This window comes from Rhipicephalus sanguineus, chromosome 3 (genome assembly GCF_013339695.2).
Source record: "Rhipicephalus sanguineus isolate Rsan-2018 chromosome 3, BIME_Rsan_1.4, whole genome shotgun sequence".
Classification (NCBI taxonomy): Eukaryota; Metazoa; Arthropoda; class Arachnida; order Ixodida; family Ixodidae; genus Rhipicephalus; species Rhipicephalus sanguineus.
The window spans coordinates 21,037,996-21,059,836 of NC_051178.1; the positions used below are offsets into that span (position 1 = coordinate 21,037,996).

Here is a 21,841-nt window from a genome sequence, read left to right on the forward strand (position 1 = left end):
TCTCCCCAGCTTCGTCGTTCTCCTTCTCGCGCTCCCCATCTCGCGCTCGTGCGCGAGCGCCGCTCTGACTTCCTTACACTTGGCCACGGTGCGACAATAGGTGAGCTACGATATCGCCTGTCGAGGGCGGCACTGACTGTTGCGTGTCGGTCGGTCTGGGACACGCAGCGACTTAGTGTGATGAAGTGCCAACGATGCCTCTGGCGGTCGGCAACGACTGTGTGGCGGAGGTCGGTCGTGTGTCTGCTGTGGTTGTGCTTGTCGCAACTTTTCTGGCCAAGCTGTGTCGCGGTTGTCGTTCTTTTGCACTGCACGACGCGTCTTGCTGAAGTGCCGAAGGCTCAGGTGGCTGACATTGGCTGCCTCGCTGTGGCTGCAGGCCTCGGCCACGCTGCGACTTCACGTGCTCTGCAGTAGGTGCAACTAGCGGGTAGCACTGAATATTCGGTGCGGGTCGAAGGTGCCTCCGACGATTCTCCCGTCGCAGTTCTGAACTTCCTATAGGAGGTCTTTTACACCGTATGGTGGGAGCCCGTGAAATTTCAAGTTGAGGGAAGATGAGCTCAGCAACCGTCAGCTCATTGGCATGGTTTAGCTGCAACGTGGGGTTTATATTTGCCCGAACGTCAAGCGTGGCAGAGCTGCCCAGGTCAGGGGAGTCAAGGTCACTATTCGAACCCTCGGTAGAGTTGGGCTGTGGTAGGAGGTCTATTATGAGGTCAGCCTTATTGGCTGCAAGAGCGGTGATGTTTGCCTTAGGGTTGTCGAGTTTCTTTGCCGGTGGCTTGTCATGCACGACAGGAGCTGGTACTTGCTCCTCTCCCAGCGAAGGCGACTCTGGGATCCGCTCCTCCAACCGCGCTTGATGAGGGGTGGTCTCGGCCTCGCTCAGTGTTGTATTGGCGTCAGAAAGCGGCGCCGAGCATGAGTACAGCAGCGGAGTGTAGCAGCTGCTTTCGACCTCTTTTGTAGTGCAGCCAGAGAGGCTCCCTGTCCTGGGACTCGGGGGACTGACTACCATCAAAGCGGTGCCCCATATCAGCTCGATCTCCGAGGAAGGACAGGTTGGTGGACGCCCGAGCTTCGCCTTCAGTGTGGTGTGGTTCGCAAATTTCTTGCGTGGTAGAGGCTCGGTCGGCAGGCAGGGGGTCGCAGGCATGAGAAAGCGGCCGAAAAAGGCCTGTCAACCTGGCACACCACTCAGACCAGGATCTAAGCCTGATGCCTTCGTAGGCGTGCCATGCCTTGACGGCATCGCGAAGGAGGTCGACGGCCACCCACCATTTCAGCTGGTGCGTCCAGGGCTCGCGAGCTCCGAAAGCGTTGATAGTCGCCACCCAATTTTCGGCGTCGTCCTGAAAACCACGGAACACCGGCAGTTCCCAGGCAGCCGGCGATGGTGGGACGGCGGGCGAAAATACGTAGTGTGCCCACGGCAAGCAGCCCAATTTCTCTGAGAGCTGCGTGAGGGAAGGCCGTAGCTCGGGGTGGTTCTCGGGTGAGCTGGCCTCAAGTTTTCATGCGGCAGTCGCCGCCAACACGGCATTGATGGCGCACAATGTTGGCAAGGCGGTAGGGGTCAGTTTGAAGCTTCACGTTATCAAGGCGGAGTTGCGCGATGGTATGCAGCAGCTCCGCGGCTGCATACTATCGCGCATACCAGCTCCGCGGCTGTCAGGTGATTACATGGAGAAAATGGGCCGGCATCTGCGGAGGATGCAGCGGCTCCGGAACTCACGGCGGCAGGATGCTTGTCTGAGGTAGCTTGTACAGCATCCCAAAGCCGCTCATGTGCCGATGGAGTTCTGAGTCAGACGGTGTCGCCACGGGAAGCGCGAACGGCGTTCCCGGGCAACAGGAGTCCGTGCGCTGTCTTTGTGTCGCCGGTGAAGGAAATTCGAGCCGCCGAGGAGGCCTGGACGCCGTCCCCGGACGGCATTCGCAGCACCGGGAGGTTATGAACTGCCGAGGAGGCATAGGCGCCGTCCCCGAACTCTCTTGATGCGGTGACAGGTAGGCGGGTTCCATGTCGGAGGAAGCGTGAACGGCTTCCCTTGGACGGCGGGTCCAAAACGCCAATTAGGCACGAGCAAAGGCGGTTTAAGGCTTCGTTTCCGACGACTGCGTCATTGTAAAGGAACACAGACACAGCACACGTTCGCTGTGTCCGTGTCATTAAAAGCCGCATAACGGAGTTCGTTTATTTATAATTAAGGCACAAGTCATGTATTACTCAGCCTGAAAAAGAAAACGAAATCACAGTCTGGTAGTAAAAACATTGAAATATTTGTTAGCGCAAACGCATTTTTACAGCGAAAGCTGTTATGAGATCATTTCAAAGGCCGTTTTTGGCGCCGTAGTTGTCCGCCGTCGCCGCCGGTGTCCGTAACCAGTATCGCTCGAAATAAGAAAAAAAAATTAAAAAAAAATTTCAGGATGGAACGAGGTTTGAACCTGTGCCCACTGCGTGGGAGCCCAGTATTCAACCTCTGAGCCATGCCGGTGCTTGCAAAAAGGTCCTATACAGGCTTCATGTCGGGAAGGAACCACGTTAGCATATGCAATACAGCGTGGTAGAAGAGTAAAATAAGCACCAAGCGTCGCACAACGCGAATTCTGTAACCAGGCGTCACACAATGCGAATTGCGCAACGAGTAGGCTGTTGAATGCTTCATACCCCTTACAAAGGGCTCTGCCATAATTCTTCGTCGTCATCACGCACAGCATCAACAAAGTGCGCATAATGCCTTACATGCGTTTAGCAGGTACCGCGGCTCTCCGTAAAATGACGAAAAATGGCACAGTGCCTCCTGCCCTACTTCTCAAAAATTACAATGATTTATAGCGTAGTGGGTTCCTCGCAAGTGCACTTGTATTGGTTGCCAAGGAAGCCCATAAGCGCATGATCCATTTCTTTGGGGTCTTCGTAAAGTTCTTCGCCCCCCCCCCCCTCGTCTCTCTCCCACGTCAACGTATGTTATACAGCATGACGGGAGAAGGAAATAGCGAGCGGGCGTCACCCAATGCAAATTACATAACTGCTGGGCCATTTAAAGTTTCCAACCCATTACAAAGGGCTGAGCCATAATTCTTCATGGTCATCAGTCGTCGCGTCAACGAAGTGCACATAATGCCTTAAAGACGTGTAGCTGGTGCCTCGCTTCTCCGCAGAATGACGAATAATGGCTTAGTAGCTTCTTCCTAACCTCACAAAAATTGTGATTTATGGAGTAATGGGTACCTTTCTAGTGTACTTATATTGTAGCCCCAAGAGAGCTTACAACGGGCTCTAGAAACGCCGCTCTTCCAGTTTTCGCTGTGACTGTGCTGCGGTTTCAGCGCGGGCATGCGAAACACAGTACGCGAAAGCGCTCGGCACTGGCCGCTCGAGACTTCCAGTCTCGCGCGTCCACCTCGTTTCGCAGGCCGGCCACCGTAGAGTTCTTAGGCGATGCTGCCACAGTTACTTGGGCGTTACTTCCCGGCAGCAGCTTTTAGCTCTGACGAGCGGTATTCCTCGTTACCGCGTCAACTGAAGTCCGAGATGGAGGGGTTATGCGTCTACCTCGGCGCGGCAGCCGCGTCAAATCGTTCGTCCACACGGTAGACGGGTCACTCATTACGACGCCGAAGTCAGTTGCACCACCTTTGCAAAGCAAGGCACGAGTGGATTCATTCGCAGAGATTTCGGAGGCGGTGAGATGCAGCGATGCAGCCGCCTGGCACCACGCACGGGCACATTAGACGGGCGCACGTACGGATAGTCACGCCCCCTTACCCTAAACATAGAGAATCGAATCCCAGAACTCTATGCTGAAGAAAAGCCCACCGTCAGGTGGCGTATTTATAAAAAGGTCTATCGCCACTATAACAACGTGTCACGTCTTTATATGACAGCAGAGGAATTGCACGGAGCGTTCACAGTTTACCCAATTACCTCCGGGCCAGCTGCTCAATCATCATTCACTTCCTGGATATGGCGTGCTTTTTTTCTCTCTCTTCCTTTATTTCTATCACTTTGTGCCTCTCTCTTTTTCTTTCTCTCTCTCTCTCTCTGCTCGTTGTCTCACTCATCAGGATTATCAGAATCGTGCAGCGGACAAATCGGCGCACGTGTCCTTGAACGAAGCAGATGAAGAAGACGACGAACAGGAAGAACAGAACGGACATAGCGCGCGCTGGTTCATGATCAGGATAAATTTCTGGCGACGGATTACAACCTACTGCGTTTATCAACACCTCCGCTGATGAAATGATAAAGCTCAGTGATGGTTTTCGACGCGCGACATACGGAACCGCCAGCTACAGCAAAGACAGTTACGTGGGCAGCTATGTGCAAGTAGGTTGATATGTGGGAGGTCATATTTCTCGTCTGTAGCATCTAATGCTCGGCAACACTAAGTATGACGTAAAATAAGTAAATATACTTATTGATACACAACGTAATGTTATCACGAATACTATCAAAATTGTTATGTCTGTGCCGTCCCCGTCAGCGGCCGCAGCTGACTTCACTGTAAAGGCATGGTGCAACAAACTCTTACGTCGCATAGAAAGGCTAGCTTCGCAGAATGTAGCTATATACGAACCCGGCAAGCTTTGTATGTATAGGTTCACCAAATTATGCTTCTCAATATTAAAGAAGTGTAGGACAAAACTGAATGCCACAGTCGTTAGCCTTTATCCAGACACATCGCACAGGGGCCATAGGCGTGCGCAGAGTTCCCCATCGGGGGGGGGGGGGGGCGAAGGTTCATCCCAGCGCATTTCCTCCTTGTAAGTCAATGTACCAGGCACATTTCGCAGCCCTCCCTATTAGGTGACTATGTGGGTCAATGTATGGGGCAGATTTTGGGCCCCCCTCCTAGGGGACAAGGGGGGCGGCCGCCCCCCGTGCGCACGTCTATGATCCAGGCAACGGCAGGCGTCACAGAACGATTTCGGCGGGAATATTTAGAACGTCTAGTACACCTCTATAGGCTTAGTGATCAAAGAGGAAAACTGAGAAGCGCCCGTTTACGGCATAAAGACATATGTTTAGAGGGAAAAATCCTCCGCCACCTTGTAGGCTATCCCAGAACTGATTTGCAATGCTTAGCAATATACAGCATGTAATGTACTTACAAGTTTCTGCTGGTCCAGGAGAGCAAGTAGAGCAATCTGGGAGCTGCGACACGGCAGGACTTCCTCCGGTGGATCTGCAAATGACTGGTGTTTTTAGAGTTTGCCATTATAAATATATGACGAACCACACGAGCACGCTGTGGTGCAGTAGTGGGGAGGGGTGAAGACGAAGTGTAATAAACATGGAGCTTCATAGAAACATCATGTCTCCTGCGTTAAAAAATATATTCTTAAGGTGCTCGGCTTCCGCAGGCACCTTATGCTCACTGAATTGTATAAAAAGTTTGCATCTGCATGCTCATGGTTTCATGCTTGATCGGCGTGTTCATGGCCTCGTGGTTTCAGGCTTAAAGAAGTCGCTTGTTCATTATATGTGGCGTATTATTCGCCATAACTTCTTTGAAAGTAAACGTGGAATATTTAGTGACCTACTGTGCCAAACAACCAATATTCGCCAGTTCATCTTTACTGCAGCAATCTATGCGCGCTTTTTTTATTTTACCCTGTTTGTTTTCGCAAGAAATATTTTAAATACCATGTACGAACCTTGATTCCCCATTGCGGGTGACGTTGTGCAGCTTTCAGAATCGTCCCAATTGGCGTCTCTGAAAAGTATGAACAAATAACCGACGACAACGACTGTTTCCGTAAGCAAAACGAGAGAACTTTCGTAGGAAGCATTATGCTTTAAGTGATGCGCAGACGCTTGAATGCGTATATTCGTTGCAGTGCCAATACTTAGCACTGCGCCATTTGACAGTGAACAGAGCAGTGCCCTCTTGTCCTGCGTTCGTATTCTACGCTATGTATTCCGCTAAGCAAAACAGTTAACCGGCACATCTGCTACGAGCAAGCGCTCATAAGGCACCCCGCACTTCTTGGATGAGTGTAGTGGTATCGGTGGTTATAGAACAACTACGAAGAGCCTACCGGGTTTTGAAAAAGGTATTCCCTGAAATAAACAGAAATTAACGCATACGGCAGTACCTCTGCTAATGAATTCATCCATCTGATGATAGATAACCGCAGCAACTCTAGATAGCTAGGTGCTAATCATTATTTCATTTCATTGTGAACTGAAGGAAAATCACGGCAATGAACAGAGTGGCCCTCACTGAAAGATTGATCGTTGCAAGCCGACACAGAGTGTTAAGCACAATATTCTGGAATAGCCTCTTTCAAAAAGGTAGCGCTCTACAGTGAATAAACAGCATGTACCGTGTGCGAACCTTGTTCATTAGGAGATGCTTAAAATACAGATGAAAGAATTGCAAGTGATACTAATTTTGTCCCTGATGCGTCTTCAACGAGCAGGGTGACCAAGAGGCCCTTCTATTAGCCTTACTACTGTACAAGAAAACGAAAAATGCAATAGGTGCTCTTTGTTATTAGCGCACGGCACGCACTCGTACATTCACCGCGCTAATGAAGCGAACAGTTAAGAAACCATACTCGCAACTCTGGAATGTAATTTTTGATGTTTTCTGTTACAGTAAATTGTGCTTAGACGACTTTGGACTGGCAATATAAAGGGCAAAATTACTCCTTTTTAAGGCGACAAGAAGTACTTAAAGCAGCGAGTTATTTATTTAAGACAGTAGAGAGACAGGCTCTGTATTGGAAAAACACAGACTTGCCGGCGTGTATACATCTACTGCGGCTTGCTGCTCTGTGTAGGCAAGGGGAATGGGATCAAAGGGTTTCGGAATAACACAGTAGCTCCCATATAGCGTCCGTTAATGACCATACTAAGCAAATAAAGTCTGCAAAGGCAAAAAAAATAAAATAAATAATTGTGTGACGAGAAGCCGGCATGACATACCACGTGCGCTGTCTACAAGAGGCGCTGATGCTTCACCGGCGGCCGGTACTGCTGGGGAGCTGGCACTGCCTGTAAAAAGTAACTCGCTAAGTACTTGTGTCGCTTACGTGGCGCAAGCTGAATGTTTACCTTTAGACATGCCACGCGCTCTCCATTTCTGAGGACGAGCAGTAGGCACGGCTGTCTTGGGAAGCCTGCTTTGTTGGGGCTCCAAGAAACTGTCAGGGCTGCAATGTGCACTGCACACTCGGTAGCCCTTATCTAACATGTCCCCACTTTTAGCAGCAAGTTCGGGGCGTTTAGTGTGGCGGACCCAGACATGCGACCTGTAAAGTCTATTGTCAACGTAAATGCTGTGAGCACGAACCTAAATAACGGCAAAACCTTAAACGTGAAGCTCCTTACAAGGGGGCCTCACATTAATGCTGGAATTTTCTTCACTATTGTCTCTCGCTTTGTATTCGTATTTTGCATTTTAGCACTGTCATGTTCATTTTGTACATTTTTCGCTGCACTTACAAGGAATTATAATGAGTACTTTCTCGGAATCCGCCGAAGCTGTGGGCGGTGTTGAATCTACCGCGGGAAAACGTTGGCGGGAAACGCCATGCCACGCACAAGACGCGCGAAGAAGCGGGCGTAAGGCGGGGCTGCTCGAGAGCACGCAATAAAGAAAGAAGAAGTGTTCAACCAGGGCAACACGGGTGTCGGCCTCTTCTCTGTCGCTACATTATTGGTGCCGAAAACCCGGGAGAAGGCCGACATCCTCCGCACCGATGCCGTACCGAGGATGAACAAGTTACGCAGACATCGAGGCGTCCTTCGCGGTGCCACTACCCGACTCCTGTCCGAGGCCACCGATATCCTCCTGCAAGGCACAGTACCGTCTTCCGCCGACTTGCAGGAACTAATCGACGGGCTTCGCGACAAAGACACAGCTCTAGCCGAACTGGACAAGCAGATCGCCGACGCCCTTGACGGTGAGGAGTTCGACGAGGAAATTCTGGGCGCTCTTGATTACCATGAGAAGATCGTGAAATCCATCAGCAGGCTTCGGTCCGCGATGAACGCGCGTGCAGCGGTTGGTTCTACCGTCACCGAAACCAACCAGCCGAGGCATGCGGGTACAGTTGACGGCGCCAGCAGCTCCATGGGAGCTGCCCACTCGGAGACCATCGGCCAAGACCTCGCTGATCCCACTAGACCACGAGCACCGGGTTTGCGAGTCGCCTTGCCGAAACTTCAAGTGCCCGTCTTCAACGGCGAGAACCGTGAGTGGCAGGGGTTCTGGGAGCACTACGAGGCGACCATTCACACGCACCCCGATCTCACCGGTATCGAGAAGTTCAAGTACTTGAAGACGTACTTGGCCGGCGCTGCGAAGCCATTGAAGGAATAAGCCTTACCGAAGCGAACTACAACATCGCCGTCAAGGTGCTCACCGAAAGGTTCGGGCGAAAGGACCTTCTCATCGACGACCACATCGACAGCCTCCTTGCCATCGAACCAATCGAGACATCGTCGCAAGTAGCAAGGCTGCGTGGCCTGTACGAGCAAATACAGTTCAGGACCGGCTGTTTGGAAAGTCTTGGCATGCCGTCTTCAGAGTACGCGGTTGTTTTGCACCGGGTGCTGATGCGCTCATTGCCAGAGGACCTGGCGATCCAGTACCGAAAGCGCACTAAGACCGGCGCAGACGCCGCGGACTCTGCAGTCCAATCGAGAGACGAGCAGGTCAAGGCAATCTTGAAGTTCCTTCAAGTGGAAGTCGAAAGTAGAGAGGAGAGTCGAGCGTCACGCGAGAAGGCCACTTCAGGGAGACCGTCGACGAACCGCAAGGCTGCGGACATCTCACCACCGCCATATCTACCGTCCGCTCTAGCCCTGACAGCACGGTCATCATCGCCAGGTGCCACTTCAAGGCCTGCACAGACAATATGTCCCCTCTGCGGCATATCAGGCCACTTGACGCGTGATTGCCGGGCCGCGCTATCCGCAGAAGAAAAGCACCGGCGCCTTTCCAGCAATAGCTGCTGCTTCAGGTGCGGGAAGCCAGGGCACATTGCTCGCAATTGCCGAACCGCAGCCTGGCTTAAGTGCGACCGATGCTCAGGACGCCATATTTGTGCTCTGTGCGACATCTGGGGCCGACGAGGATCCGACAGTCCACAACCGAATAGAGCTGAAAACCGACAGGCGGCCACACAGCGAGAAAAGCACGTAACAACTGCTCCTGCTAGCAGCACGCGTTCGTCGTCGGTGTTGCTACCAACAGCCACAGTGTGGGCATCCGGAAACCGTGGCTGTGTACCAGTGCGACTGCTGCTTGACACCGGCAGCCAACGAACGTTCATCCGAAAAGACTTGTCGCAGCAGCTTTGCCTGCCTTCCACTGAATATGAAGAGATGGATGTCTATACATTCGGTGGGTCAAAACACCCACGACATTACCAGTGCCGAAGGGTGAACGTCACGCTCTGTGGACGTACTGAGCCGATCGTCGTCGATCTTGAAGCTTTGGGGGTGCCAGAGGTCTGCACAGTAAAGGGTCCCGCTTTAGATCCAAACGTTATCAATATGATGCGTGACCGCAATCTGGTCTTTGCTGATGAACTTCAAGGGGACCAATCTCAAGACTCTACGATAAGCGTTTTGATCGGTTCAGACCACTACTGGAGGGTAGTGACCGGACGCGTCGAGCGCTTCACCGACAATCTGTGTGCAGTTGAGACCATATTTGGCTGGATTGTTCAAGGAATGTGCGCTAACGCCTATTTTCCTTCATCACGGCGAACCATCAGTGCAACCGCCTTGTTCCTGGCTTGTTCCGACGACTGGCGCACTGAAGTCCGACCTGGAGACCCATCAGAGATGTGGCGCTTGGACGCCATCGGTATAACTGACGGACAAGAAGACGACGTCAACAAGCACCCAGCGCTCGTCCACTTTCGTAGCGCGGTACACAAGAACGCAGGACGCTACGTAATACCGCTCATGACCAAGACGCAAGGTCTCACGTCTTGTAGTAACCGAAGTGTAGCTGAAACCAGACTCAAGCGTCAGTTTCAGCGGTTCGAACATGACCCAGAAGTTCTGAAGGAGTACCATGCCACTACCAGCGAGGGCTTTGATGAAGGCCATGCAGAGCGAGTAGTGCCGTCTGCACCCCTTCACCTGCCTCATCATGCGGTAGTCCGACGTGAGGCCGTGCCTACAAAGGTCCGCGCCGTGTTCGATGCCTCATCCCACGAATACGGTGAAGCGTCTTTGGACGACATGCTCGATAAAGGCACCGATTGGGAGGAGCCTCTACCACCTGACGTCGAGGACTTGTGGAAGAAGAAGGCATCAAACATCATCAGCTTTCTGGCCTTCGCATTCAACGTTGCCTCTCACTGACATCTCAAGATCAGGGAGACGTGACAGTAGATGACCACCCTGAAACGCAACTCTGCGTGGAACCCGAAGAAGCACGGGCGCTGACACGATCGCACCTCCCAACCAGCAAGCACGTCGAGGGGCTACCAGCAAGAACTTGCGACTGTTGGCATGGTTCCACCATGCAGGACTCGCGAAGGCTTGTGAAACACAAGGAGCTTTTCCGACTGTGGAAACAAAGAAAGAAGGCTTGCGCCTCGAGCGCTCCGATCGCTGCCAGCCATCGTCTTCGCCGCGACTGCGCGTTTGTGTCTTCGTCAATGCCAATGACGACAGCGTGTCAGCGCTGCAGTGGGAATTCGTCAGAGTGGTCGAGGCGTTTCCAGGCAGGGACGGCATCAACAGGTATTTCGAACACGCCCAGCCAAACCACCGGCAAGTCCTGCGCACTGCTAGTCGGCTGTACCTCTCGCAAGCAAACGACCACAGCGCGGCCCCGGGAGGATGTTGAATCTACCGCGGGAAAACGTTGGCGGGAAACGCCATGCCACGCACAAGACGCGCGAAGAAGCGGGCGTAAGGCGGGGCTGCTCGAGAGCACGCAATAAAGAAAGAAGAAGTGTTCAACCAGGGCAACACGGGTGTCGGCCTCTTCTCTGTCGCTACAGGCGGTATTAGAAATGAAAATACCAAATAAATTTCGAGTGTTTTCAACGCGAAACTCGCAGAATATCGAAGTTGAGGTTACTTATTCACAAACCATTATTCATGGAATTCGACGAATGAAACAAAAAGGCTTCGCGGCAACACAATAACATCAAGTACCTTGAATCCCGTGGAATTCTGAAGAACTTGACGCCGGTATTCTTAGAGGTCTTTCTATTATTGCACCATACAACGCAGCAGTAGTACATTACTGATCTGGATGGCGCATACCTGTTGAATGTAAGAAGTACAGACAGTTAATATACGCGCGAAATTATGCATGGCAACACACACAATGCGTGTTTGTCCCTCTTTCTTCTGTTCTACCTGACAACCCACAGTGAAACAATGGTGGCCGTTGTCGTGATCATATTCAGTTATCAACGAAAACTTATCTCAAGACCATGACGAGCCTATATGCGTTTGTGCTTGTTCACGAGCACGTTGTATAATACTGGTAGAAAGTTTGCATGCGAGCAATTCGTAAAGCATCATGTTTATGAAACTGTTCATTGCGACGCAGAACGCCGTAACTGCAGCACCCGCACAGCAAGTTTCAAGGGACGAGCTTAGTACACGTGTTTATGTCCAGTTGATTAATTTTTCTTTCGTTTTGTCGGATATCTCAATCGCACTAGTTTTTTTTTTTTCAATGGGAACAGCCACACGGCAAGGGCGAAGGTAGCAAAATGCCCCAAAGTAAAAGTAGCTGCCTCCAGTTACCTGACTTTCCCCTTCGATTTTATTTCCCCAAAATGGCGTGCCTCCAACACCAAAGCATTTCAAATAGTTCCACTTAAGCGGAGCTACATTCCGCTAGCGCGCAAAGCTGACCCAGAAGGGCTAAAAAACTAGGAGGACGCTCGAGCTTCGCCTTCAAGGGCAGAACACAATAGCGTGATCGGGCCCCGTGCACTTCGCCTTCTCAATTGCTAGCCTAGCTATTCTCGGTGCATGCCTCAACCGTGCCGTAAGGAAACTAACGACTGCGCGCGTAACAGTGGCCGTTTTATGCTATCCTAGAATACCTATTGCAAGTAGAGCTAGGTGCCCACTACGCCATAGTTATTCCTTTTGCGAATCAGCGAAGGGCCTGCGATGCATCCGTCAGGCAACACGCGAACCTACGCAGCTGCTCACTAGGTTGATGCCTTTGCTGCCGATAATGATTAAATATGTCTGAGCGCTTTCTAATGGATGAGCCTATAAAACACCCACTCGTTGCGGAATTCACTTGTTCTGACGCCTGGCGCGATTCTGCGCGTCTGCCACGCAAGATTACGTGCGTTAGGGAGACTCGTCCCAATGCATGAGTGTGTTTTTTCCTGAGCAGTTTCCAGCGATGGCGTGGCTTTGTGGTAGGACGCCTCCCTGCCACGCAAAAAGCCTGGGTCAGATTCTCATTCGAACCAAAGAGTTTTATTATTTATTTTATTTACATCTTTCTTATTATCCGGTCACGGAAAACGCTGATTTTTCGCTTACAATCAAAGACGCCGACACCGGAATTTCTGCGAAACACGCTCCTTATGGCTATCGCGTTAGATTATTACGCGCCACCAAAGAATGCTACGCCCAGTGGGCGGACGCCAAGGAGAGAGATCCTGCCGTGCGCAACGCGCACAGCCGGTGCGGAAGCAGAATCGAGGAGAGGGAGAATAAACGTTGTTTACGCGTTCGGTTTGTATTCCCGAGGATGATAGTGGTAGTGGTTTGAAGAAGAAAAGGCGCCTAATTTCTGCAGCCCGGTCGGGAGCACGGCGCACGGGCGCAGCGCCTAATGATTAAGAGCGCGTGAAAGCGCCACGGACTGCAGAGTGTCGGTGCTTTAAAATATTTTGAGGTTTTAGGAGGCTTCTTAGCTCTGCGCCTCTCCCCCTTCACCCTGTTTGTTTGCCTACACAGCACAGAGGAGGAAATAAGAAGAGGAGGAGGTCACGTTGTCATCTATTGGCTGTTACATATCACGCCACGAAGTCGCGCGCTCCTGCGGCCAATTACAACACACGCCGCGGCCGTTGGGATCTCCTGGGCTTGCGTGAACCCCACTGAGCGTCGACTAGCCCGACTCCGTTCTGTCAGCGGTTAGAAGCGAGGTGCCTTTCTCTCGTGTGGTCTTTGGCCGACGAAAAAAAAACTTGATTTACTCGGTGGCTACTTCTGCGCTCTGCATCGGCCGCTTCACTGTGCTGTTTCCGCGAGACAACAGAGTGGAGTGAATTGTGAAATGTGGTAATGCGCGCGTCCGCTTTTTATGTGTGCAAAGTGTATTTGTCACTGTATGGTGTCATGCGCTGGAGCTGCAGCATCGGCCATCTTGAATGGTCTGTTCCTGCTTTCGTATGCTTGTTCTGGCCGCACGTGGAGGTGCCTGCAGTCGTTATTTTATTGGGCAATATGGAAACGGCTATGAATTCTGACCTGCTCTCAGTGGAATGAATAAAGGAAGACGAACGCGGAGCTTGGGGTATGAGGAGCCTTCCGTGATTTGAATGGGTGTGCTGTGCCCGGGATTACCAAGCTCGCAGGCGAACCTGTGAGTATTCCAACTTGAACGCGCCCACACGGGCTGATTCAGACTTGTGTTTTGGTTAAAAAAACTAAAGGGGGGGGGGGGGTGATTGCAAAATTCGATCGACGTTTTGCGGACACTACGGCGGTAAAATGCTAGGGGCACACCCTATTTCACCGCTGCCATATTAGAAGCGTGAACTGTTGGGCTAGTTGATGAGACGCATTTTGGTTTGTAAGAGTGAAAACTAGATGATGCCACTACATCGGCGAAACCGAATTCAGACAGGAAAGACGCTCAGCGTCTTTTCTTTCTGACCGGTTTCGTCGATGCATCGTCTTGTTTTCGCTCTTACAAACCAAGACCACGTTAGAAGCGTACTTTTCTATTTCTTAAGGGAGGGGTGGGGAGCGGGATTTTTTCGTGACAGGCGAACTGTGTCTTGACGAATAGGGGTATGAAAGGGCCGGTCAATTTAGTGTGCGAGATGACCCGAGTTCACTAAAGCCCCATTCTCCCCAGCAATACATAATACATGTCTTGGAAGAAATTACACTGAGGCTGTCTAATAGTTGCTGTTCAGAAGGCGTCAGGAATCTTTGCGCGCCGCGCACAACCTAATGGCGGGAGGGGGTGGTGGGGAAAGAAATGCTGTTGATGAACAACTCTTGCCACCGACGACCCCGTTACTTGCGTCTACGCAAGATTGAGGGAGATGGCAATGTGAAGGATGCCGTTCAGCTTTGTGTCACCTGGGGGGGAGGGGGTGGGTGGGTATCTCGGCATTGAAGCTCCAGCTGTATTTGCACACTATTTCAAAACTGCTCGCTTATTCGGTTGGCTGCTTTCATCTTTCGTCAGTGTTTCATTCATCTCGATTTTTTTTTCAGCTTCATGCTGGCTTGCACGATGTAAACAAGTCATCGCGTTGGGCTAATCGTTCTACTGGAATGCTTGTGAACGGCGGTCTGATTCAGGGTTCTTCATTATGACGTTGCGCTAACTTTACTCTCGGTTCTAAGGTTTTGAGCACCGTGGTGTATGAGGTGACGCGCGTGAAGATGGCACTTTCCTCGAGATTATTATAGGCGCGCGAAACTATTTGGCATCCACCGGGATCGGCAAACTCTTACGAATGTATTCATTTCTCTGGCGCTATTTCTGTGCATTGCTCTTATTCCCTGGCCTGAGGCCACCGCACGGCACTCTAGCTGCGCTTTGTAGTGGCATATTCTGCTACATTACGTTGTTTGTTATGTTCCTCACGTAGCTCTACCTGCTATAATTGTGACTGTCATTCCGGTACGAACTAATAATTTTCATTCGGTTGGAGTTCCAAAAGAGAATGCCATGTTCAGACTAAGTGAAGGTACACTTTACTTGCTTCACAAACGATGTTATTGTGATTTAGAGGTAGCATGTTACGCCGAAGCCTGGTGGCTGTCGCACCGGAGGGGGCAAGCGTCTTAGCCAAGGGTGGCCAAGGGCGATATTGTAGTAAGTGGAATGCCATTCATGTTCCCTCCCTTGTTTGCAACACGCTTGGGTAAGTATGTGTAGCCAGTGCGCAAAAACTACTAATGAGAGTAGGTCGTGCAGCAGTGCTGAATTGCAGGTGAGCTTATCTCTTGTACGAAAAGCGCTGGTTTTTCGTACGAAACTATGTTAGGGCTAATATACCAGGTTAGGGCTAGTCATATGACATGGCTTCATTGAACCCGTACAAGTTATTGCTGCATGATTATTTGTAGTAAGCAGGCGGCGCTAACAACCAGCATTTCTTTCCACTCAACTTGTTTTCATCGTGGTTTATGTGTTATTGCACATAAAACCTGTTTTCTTCGTTTGAAAGATGTGGATTGTTTGGATTGCTCTACGTGTGACAGGGACGCTCTCATGCACACCGAAACGCTTGTGCTCAGCTCCCTCAACCGAATGGCATAGCGTTTGAAAATACGCTTTTCACTACATATCTGGGGTCTACGGACAAGTTGTGCAAGCTAATTGCAATATAAATCAATTCGATTTACTTACCTTTTGCTCTTACGGCTGTCAAAGTGGGTACTGCTGAAGCCCGGGAGAGACAAGGATGGCGTAGCGATGATGCAGATGATCCAGGTCTGGTGAGGCCTAGCAATGATGCGTGCTAATGCGCCGTAGCCATGGCAACCGCCGTTTTAAAGTACGAAGAACTCTTCCGCGCACTAAGCACTTTAAAAGATTGCTTTTAATTCATAAGTTATTTAATAGGAGCATTGTGGTCGATTGCTTCACGTTCAGTTTTTGTGGTTGCGGCAGCTTGCAGGCGGCATGAACCCTACGTGCCTGGGCCGCGGAAGGCGGCCATTGACCACTCTATGTTTCCTGTGTTACTCTATGCATAGAGTTTCCTAAAATTAACTAGAGGGGACTCTGGCGCTGCGATCGTTCAGCTACCATGGGAATGATGGGTAGTACACAAATTTGCCTAGTCTTCGTGCTTGAGGCTTCAAACGTACTTGTGGCTTTGTTTATTGCTGTGTTTTGGCGTTCGTTTCGGATAAAAGAATAGACCGTTGTGAACTTCGTGACCAGGTTTGATTTGTTTAGCCTAAAAAACTTAAAGTGGTGAAGTGGAACTGCTGACTTTTGCTGAATTTAGTTTTGCGACAAAGCGGATGCAGCCGACGCGGAGCCAAACGGAGCCGAAAGAACGAAGTTTAGACAAATTTGTGTACTACCCATCATTCCCATGCTGGCTGAAGCGTCATGCGTTGCAGCTCCCATAGACACTAGCGCCAGAGTTCCCTCTAGTAAGTATTGTAGGAAACTCTATGACTCTATGGACATACTGTGATCGCTGGCCTGCTTCGTGTTAGCCCTTCGACAAACTAAAACCAGTGCTTCGTCAGGTCAACTCCTGCCTGTAAAACACGTACCCCATTTGAATATATATATATATATATATATATATATATATATATATATATATATATATATATATATATATATATAGTACTTTCGGTATGAAGATCGATGGGTCCCGTGCGATAGATGAGTGAAGAGTCGGGCGCACGTACAAAATGCAGTTTTATTAACGTTTCGGCCCACCAGCCGAAACGTAATAAAACTACATTTCGTACGTGAGCCCTTCTCTTCACTCATATATATATATAATTTGTCGGAAATCAGTTGAGGCGTGTTTCCAACGGGGGAATAGTGTTTTCTTTTTTTTTCGTGGCAAGACATAGAAAGGCGCGGCGCCGGTTGCCGACAAGAAGGTCGGCGATGGTTTCCCCTGAAGCACAGAATGCCCCATGTTCTAAACCGCGCGACGCCGCAGACGGCAGAATCGCGGAGGCAGTGTTGTCGGCCTCTGGCGACGAATGTCGCTGTCTCCCAAGGCCACTGCAGCACGCGTAATTTTTTTCGAGTGGCATGCCACTACTTCGTGACCCCCCGCGCGGATAGCGCCTTGGAACAGACGTTTTGCAATGCTTCGCGTGCGTTCAGTTCTCAAAGAGGCGGCACTTCCAAAAGCAGCTTCCGTAGTCACGGTGGAAGTGACAAGTTGGCTATTGTCACGTAGTCGTGACGTCGACGAAGACAGCAGTCAGCAGGTCCGAGGTGAAACTATTTGGCCGAACTTGTGGCCGACAAACTGATAGTCAAACTACAGCAATACACTGATAGCGGCGGACAGAACGTCGACCGTCGATCAACTGACAAGCGCTCAAGCGCGTCGGTTTTTATAGGGCTGACGCGCTGGAGTTTTGTGTACTGTGGCGGAGCCTGGTGGCGTGCGCCGAAGTTGCTTGGGTAGTCAAAAATGGACGCCGACCGTCGAGTTACGCAGTTCTCAGTTGCTTTAAGCGTTTTACTTAATTTTGCGCCTAGTTTTCAGGCTCAAAAAGTGCTTAAAACGTACGCAGGAACTTGTCCGCTATGCCTGCAGAGTCTGACATGTTTGACGAGCGATCCCTGCTTCAGCAAACCGTGCCGAAAGCAGGTGGTCTGGGCGACGGCTCTGAGCAGCGCGCGGTCCCGAAGCGCGGTCGCCGCCGTTATTGTTGCGTGGTTAATTGCCTCGAACATGGGGGTAAGGATCCTAATGTGCGGTTTTACTGGTTCCCCTGAAAGCCGTACGAAGTGGAGCGACGGAACCGCTGGATACGTGCCGTCCGACGCGTTAAGTGAGTACGCGAGCAAAACGTGGTTTGCAACGTAACGTGCTGATTACTTTTCGTACGCGCGTGCACGCGTTTATATATGTATATATTTCCTGTGTGCAGTCCAGACGGCACGCCGTGGCTGCCGACGGCGATCACGAGGATATGCAGCCGGCATTTCGTGGGAAACGAGAAAAACGATGCGATGAGTCACCCTGCGTATGTGCCTACGATTTTTCCGGCAGCTTACAGCCGGCTGCTTCCAGCGGCCGGCTGTAAACATTGCGCGCCGTCGCTTCTCGACCGCCACCGCACGCTGACAGAATTTGACGAATTCCCTAGAAGCAAATGTTGAAAATTACGACCGTGCATGGGGAAAAAGTGTGTTTGCGACTGAATGCGGCATAAAACGGCACACGACGCGAATGCGCACATTCGGACCGCCGACGGCTAGCCTTCGTCCTGCACCTTTCTTGATTCCGTTTCGTCGTGTAATGCAAATCATGTCGGCTTTCTTAACAGCAATCTTTTCGTTGATCCACTGTCGTTAATCGCGCGAGCATGCCTCGTAAAACTTAACTCGACTTCAACGTCGTATGAGATTCGCTGCACTTGCGAGTTGCAGCGCGCCGAAATGGTTCCTTCAATCTCCTGCACGTCGTAAACATACTTGACGTTGACGAGCTTCTTGCGTTTACGCAGATTGCTTGGCCTGAGGAACTCAGCCACGCCAGAAACTGGCCGAGATCCAAAGCGCAGCACAACCGACAGCGGCGGCTCCATTGCGCATCTGAGCTTAGTGCTGCATGCGGCCGCCTGTCTGACTACTCGAAACCAAAGAACTTGTCGTAGGGGGCGCTTTTTAGCACCGTTTTCGCAGCGCCGCCTGGGTAGCCAGTCAGGCCTATACAGGCGCTATCGAACTTTCCAGCAATATCGCTGGTGGCGGTGTTATCTCTAGACAAAGCTGGAACATTCGCGTGCAGGGCGCAATCTTAACAAACCGATCTACTACAATCGCGACGCTTCTAGAACACTACTTCGCGGACAGCGTCGAGCGTTGATAACCGTCCCTGCCGGTCAAACCCGAATACATCGAAACAAGACGAGAAGTGAGCGTGGCATTGCCCCCCTCTGAAAAAGCATCGTCCCGATGCTTGTGAAAGAACATAGAAGAGAGAGAAAAAAAAACAAGTGCATACACAAATGAAAAACAAAGGAAAAAAAATAGAGTCCCCAGGCTCGCTAACGCGCAAAAAACGGCTTAAGGCGCACGACATGGATGACTTCAGGTCGCGCACGGGGCCGCTGAGAGTTCGTAATGCCGTCAGGGACAACCTCATAGTCGAGTGCGCCGAGGCGTCGTACCCTGTACGGTCCGAAGTATCGTCGAAGAAGCTTCTCACTAAGTCCTCGTCGGCGCATTGGCGTCCATACCCATACACGGTCACCGGGTTGGCGTCGTCAAAGGTTGTTGCGGCGGCTGTCAGTCGTCTGCTGGTTCTTGATCCGTAGGCGGGCGAGCTGTCGTGCTTCTTCGGCGCGCTGTAGGTAGGTGGTCACGTCGATGTTTTCCTCGTCGGTCACGTTTGGTAGCATGGCGTCAAGCGTCGTTGCCGGGCTCCGTCCGTAGACCAACTTGTATGGCGTCATCTGCGTCGTTTCCTGTACGGCCGTGTTGTACGCGAAGGTCACGTACGGAAGGATGGCGTCCCACGTCTTGTGTTCGACGTCGACGTACATCGCCAGCATGTCGGCGATGGTCTTATGTAGACGCTCGGTGAGGCCGTTGGTCTGTGGGTTAGGTACGCGGTGGTGCGGCGGTGGCTTGTGTGGCTGTATTCCAAGATCGCCTGAGTTAGGTCAGCCGTGAACGCCGTACCTCTGTCGGTGATGAGAACCTCTGGGGCGCCGTGTCGAAGGACGATGCTCTCAACGAAGAACTTGGCTACCTCAGCGGCACTGCCTTTGGGCAGGGCTTTTGTTTCGGCGTAGCGGGTGAGGTAGTCGGTAGCCACGACGATCCATTTATTTCCGCAAGTCGACGCTGGGAACGGCCCCAGGAGGTCCATGCCGATCTGCTGGAATGGTCGCCGAGGAGGCTCGATCGGCTGAAGGAAGCCTGCTGGTCTTGTGGGCGGTGTCTTCCGTCGCTGACAGTCTCGGCACGTCCTTACGTAGCGAGTGACGTCGGCGGCAAGGCGCGGCCAGTAGTACTTTTCCTGTACTCGAGCGAGCGTTCGGGAAAGTCCGAGGTGTCCAGCCGTTGGGTCGTCGTGCAGGGCATGCAAAATTTCTGGTCGCAGTCCCGAAGGTACAACGATAAGGTAGCTGGCTCGGGCCGGAGAGAAGTTCTTCTTTTCGAGGACGTTGTTTTTCAAGGAAAATGATGCCAATCCTCGCCTGAATACTTTTGGGACAACGATGGTCCTGCCCTCCAGGTATTCCACTAGAACCTTCAGTTCCGGGTCGGCTCGCTGTCGTTCGGCGAAGTCTTCGGTACTTCTGGCTCCCAAGAAGCTGTCATCATCCTGGTCGTCGGGCGTTGGTGGGTCGACGGGGGCACGAGACAGGCAGTCGACGTCGGAGTGTTTCCTTCCGGACTTGTACACGACAGTAATGTCAAATTCTTGAAGTCTTAGGCTCCACCGTGCAAGGCGACCTGAAGGGTCCTTCAAGTTAGCTAGTCAACACAAGGCGTGATGGTCGCTCACAACTTTGAAGGGCCTGCCGTAGAGGTAGGGGCGGAACTTTGACGTAGCCCAGATGATGGCGACTCCTTTTCTGTTGTGGAATAGTTGACCTCTGCTTTAGACAGCAACCGACTAGCATAACTGATAACCCTTTCCAGTCCGTCCGCCCGCTGCACAAGGACGGCGCCGAGTCCTATGCTGCTTGCATCGGTGTGAATCTCCGTATCGGCGTATTCGTCGAAATGCGCCAGTATCGGACGTGTCTGCAGGCGTCATTTCAGTTCATGAAATGCTTCGACTTGCGCTGTTTGCCACCTGAATTCGACGTCGGTCTTCGTGAGCTGCGTTAGTGGCTCGGCGATCCGTGAAAAGTCTTTGACAAAGCGTCTGTAATAGGCGCATAAGCCGAGAAATCGGCGCACGGCCTTCTTGTCGGTGGGTGGCGCGAAGTCGGCGATTGCAGCTTTTTTCCGCGGGTCTGGGAGCACTCCAGTCTTGCTAATCACGTGACCCAAAAACAAGAGCTCCTCGTACGCGAAGCGGCACTTTTCTGGCTTCAGGGTTAGCCCGGAGTTCTTGATTGCTTGAAGTACGGATTGAAGGCGCTGGAGGTGTTCGTCGAAGTTCGAGGAATACACAACGACGTCGTCCAAGTAAACAAGGCAAGTCTGCCACTTCAAGCCAGCTAATAGAGTATCCATGACTCGTTGGAAAGTCGCAGGTGCCGAGCAAAGACCGAAGGGCATGACCTTGAACTCGAACAGGCCGTCCGGTGTTATAAAGGCGGTCTTTTCTCGGTCTCTCTCGTCGACTTCAATTTGCCAGTAGCCGGTCTTGAGGTCCATCGACGAAAAGTAATTCGCGTTGTGGAGTCGATCCAGGGTATCGTCTATCCGTGGGAGAGGGTATACGTCCTTCTTTGTGATTTTGTTCAGGCGACGATAATCGACGCAGGAACGTAGGGTCCCATCCTTCTTCTTCACTAACACCACGGGAGACGCCCACGGGCTGTTGGACGGCTGGATGATGTCGTCGCGTAGCATTTCATCGACTTGTTTCTTAACGGCCTCCCGTTCCCGCGTCGAAACCCGGTAGGGACTCTGACGGAGTGGTCGAGCATTTTCTTCTGTTATGATGCGGTGCTTAGCAAGGGGCGTTTGTCGGACCCGCGATGACGACGAGAAACAGTCCCTGTATTCCTGCAGAAGGCGTCGAAGCTGTTGCTGTTGGCAAGCGGGAAGACTTGGGTTTACGTCGAAGGGTGGCTCATGGATCGTCGTCGTAGCTTCGTTAGAATCTGAAAAGGCAAACGCATCGCTGACGGCCAAGATTTCTTCGATGTATGCAATTGTCGTGCCCCTGCTCAGGTGCCTGTATTCCTGGCTGAAGTTCGTTTGCATCACGCTTCCTTTTCCTTCATGCAACCGAGCAATGCCCCTTGCGACGCAAATGTCACGGT

The 21,841-nt window shown here is 51.6% G+C and overlaps 1 protein-coding gene across 1 annotated transcript; it reads left to right on the plus strand.

Annotated features, from left to right (window-relative positions):
- The first annotated feature begins 8,581 nt into the window (after window positions 1-8,581).
- Window positions 8,582-10,345, plus strand: LOC119385307 (uncharacterized). The gene has a single exon (XM_037652774.1). It carries the CDS (start codon window positions 8,582-8,584, stop codon window positions 10,343-10,345), a length of 1,764 nt encoding a protein of 587 aa, XP_037508702.1.
- The last annotated feature ends 11,496 nt before the right edge of the window (window positions 10,346-21,841 follow it).

Coding starts and splice junctions, on each gene's coding strand:
- LOC119385307 (XM_037652774.1), top strand. CDS start 8,582: ATGCGCTCATTGCCAGAGGACCTGGCGATCCAGTACCGAAAGCGCACT.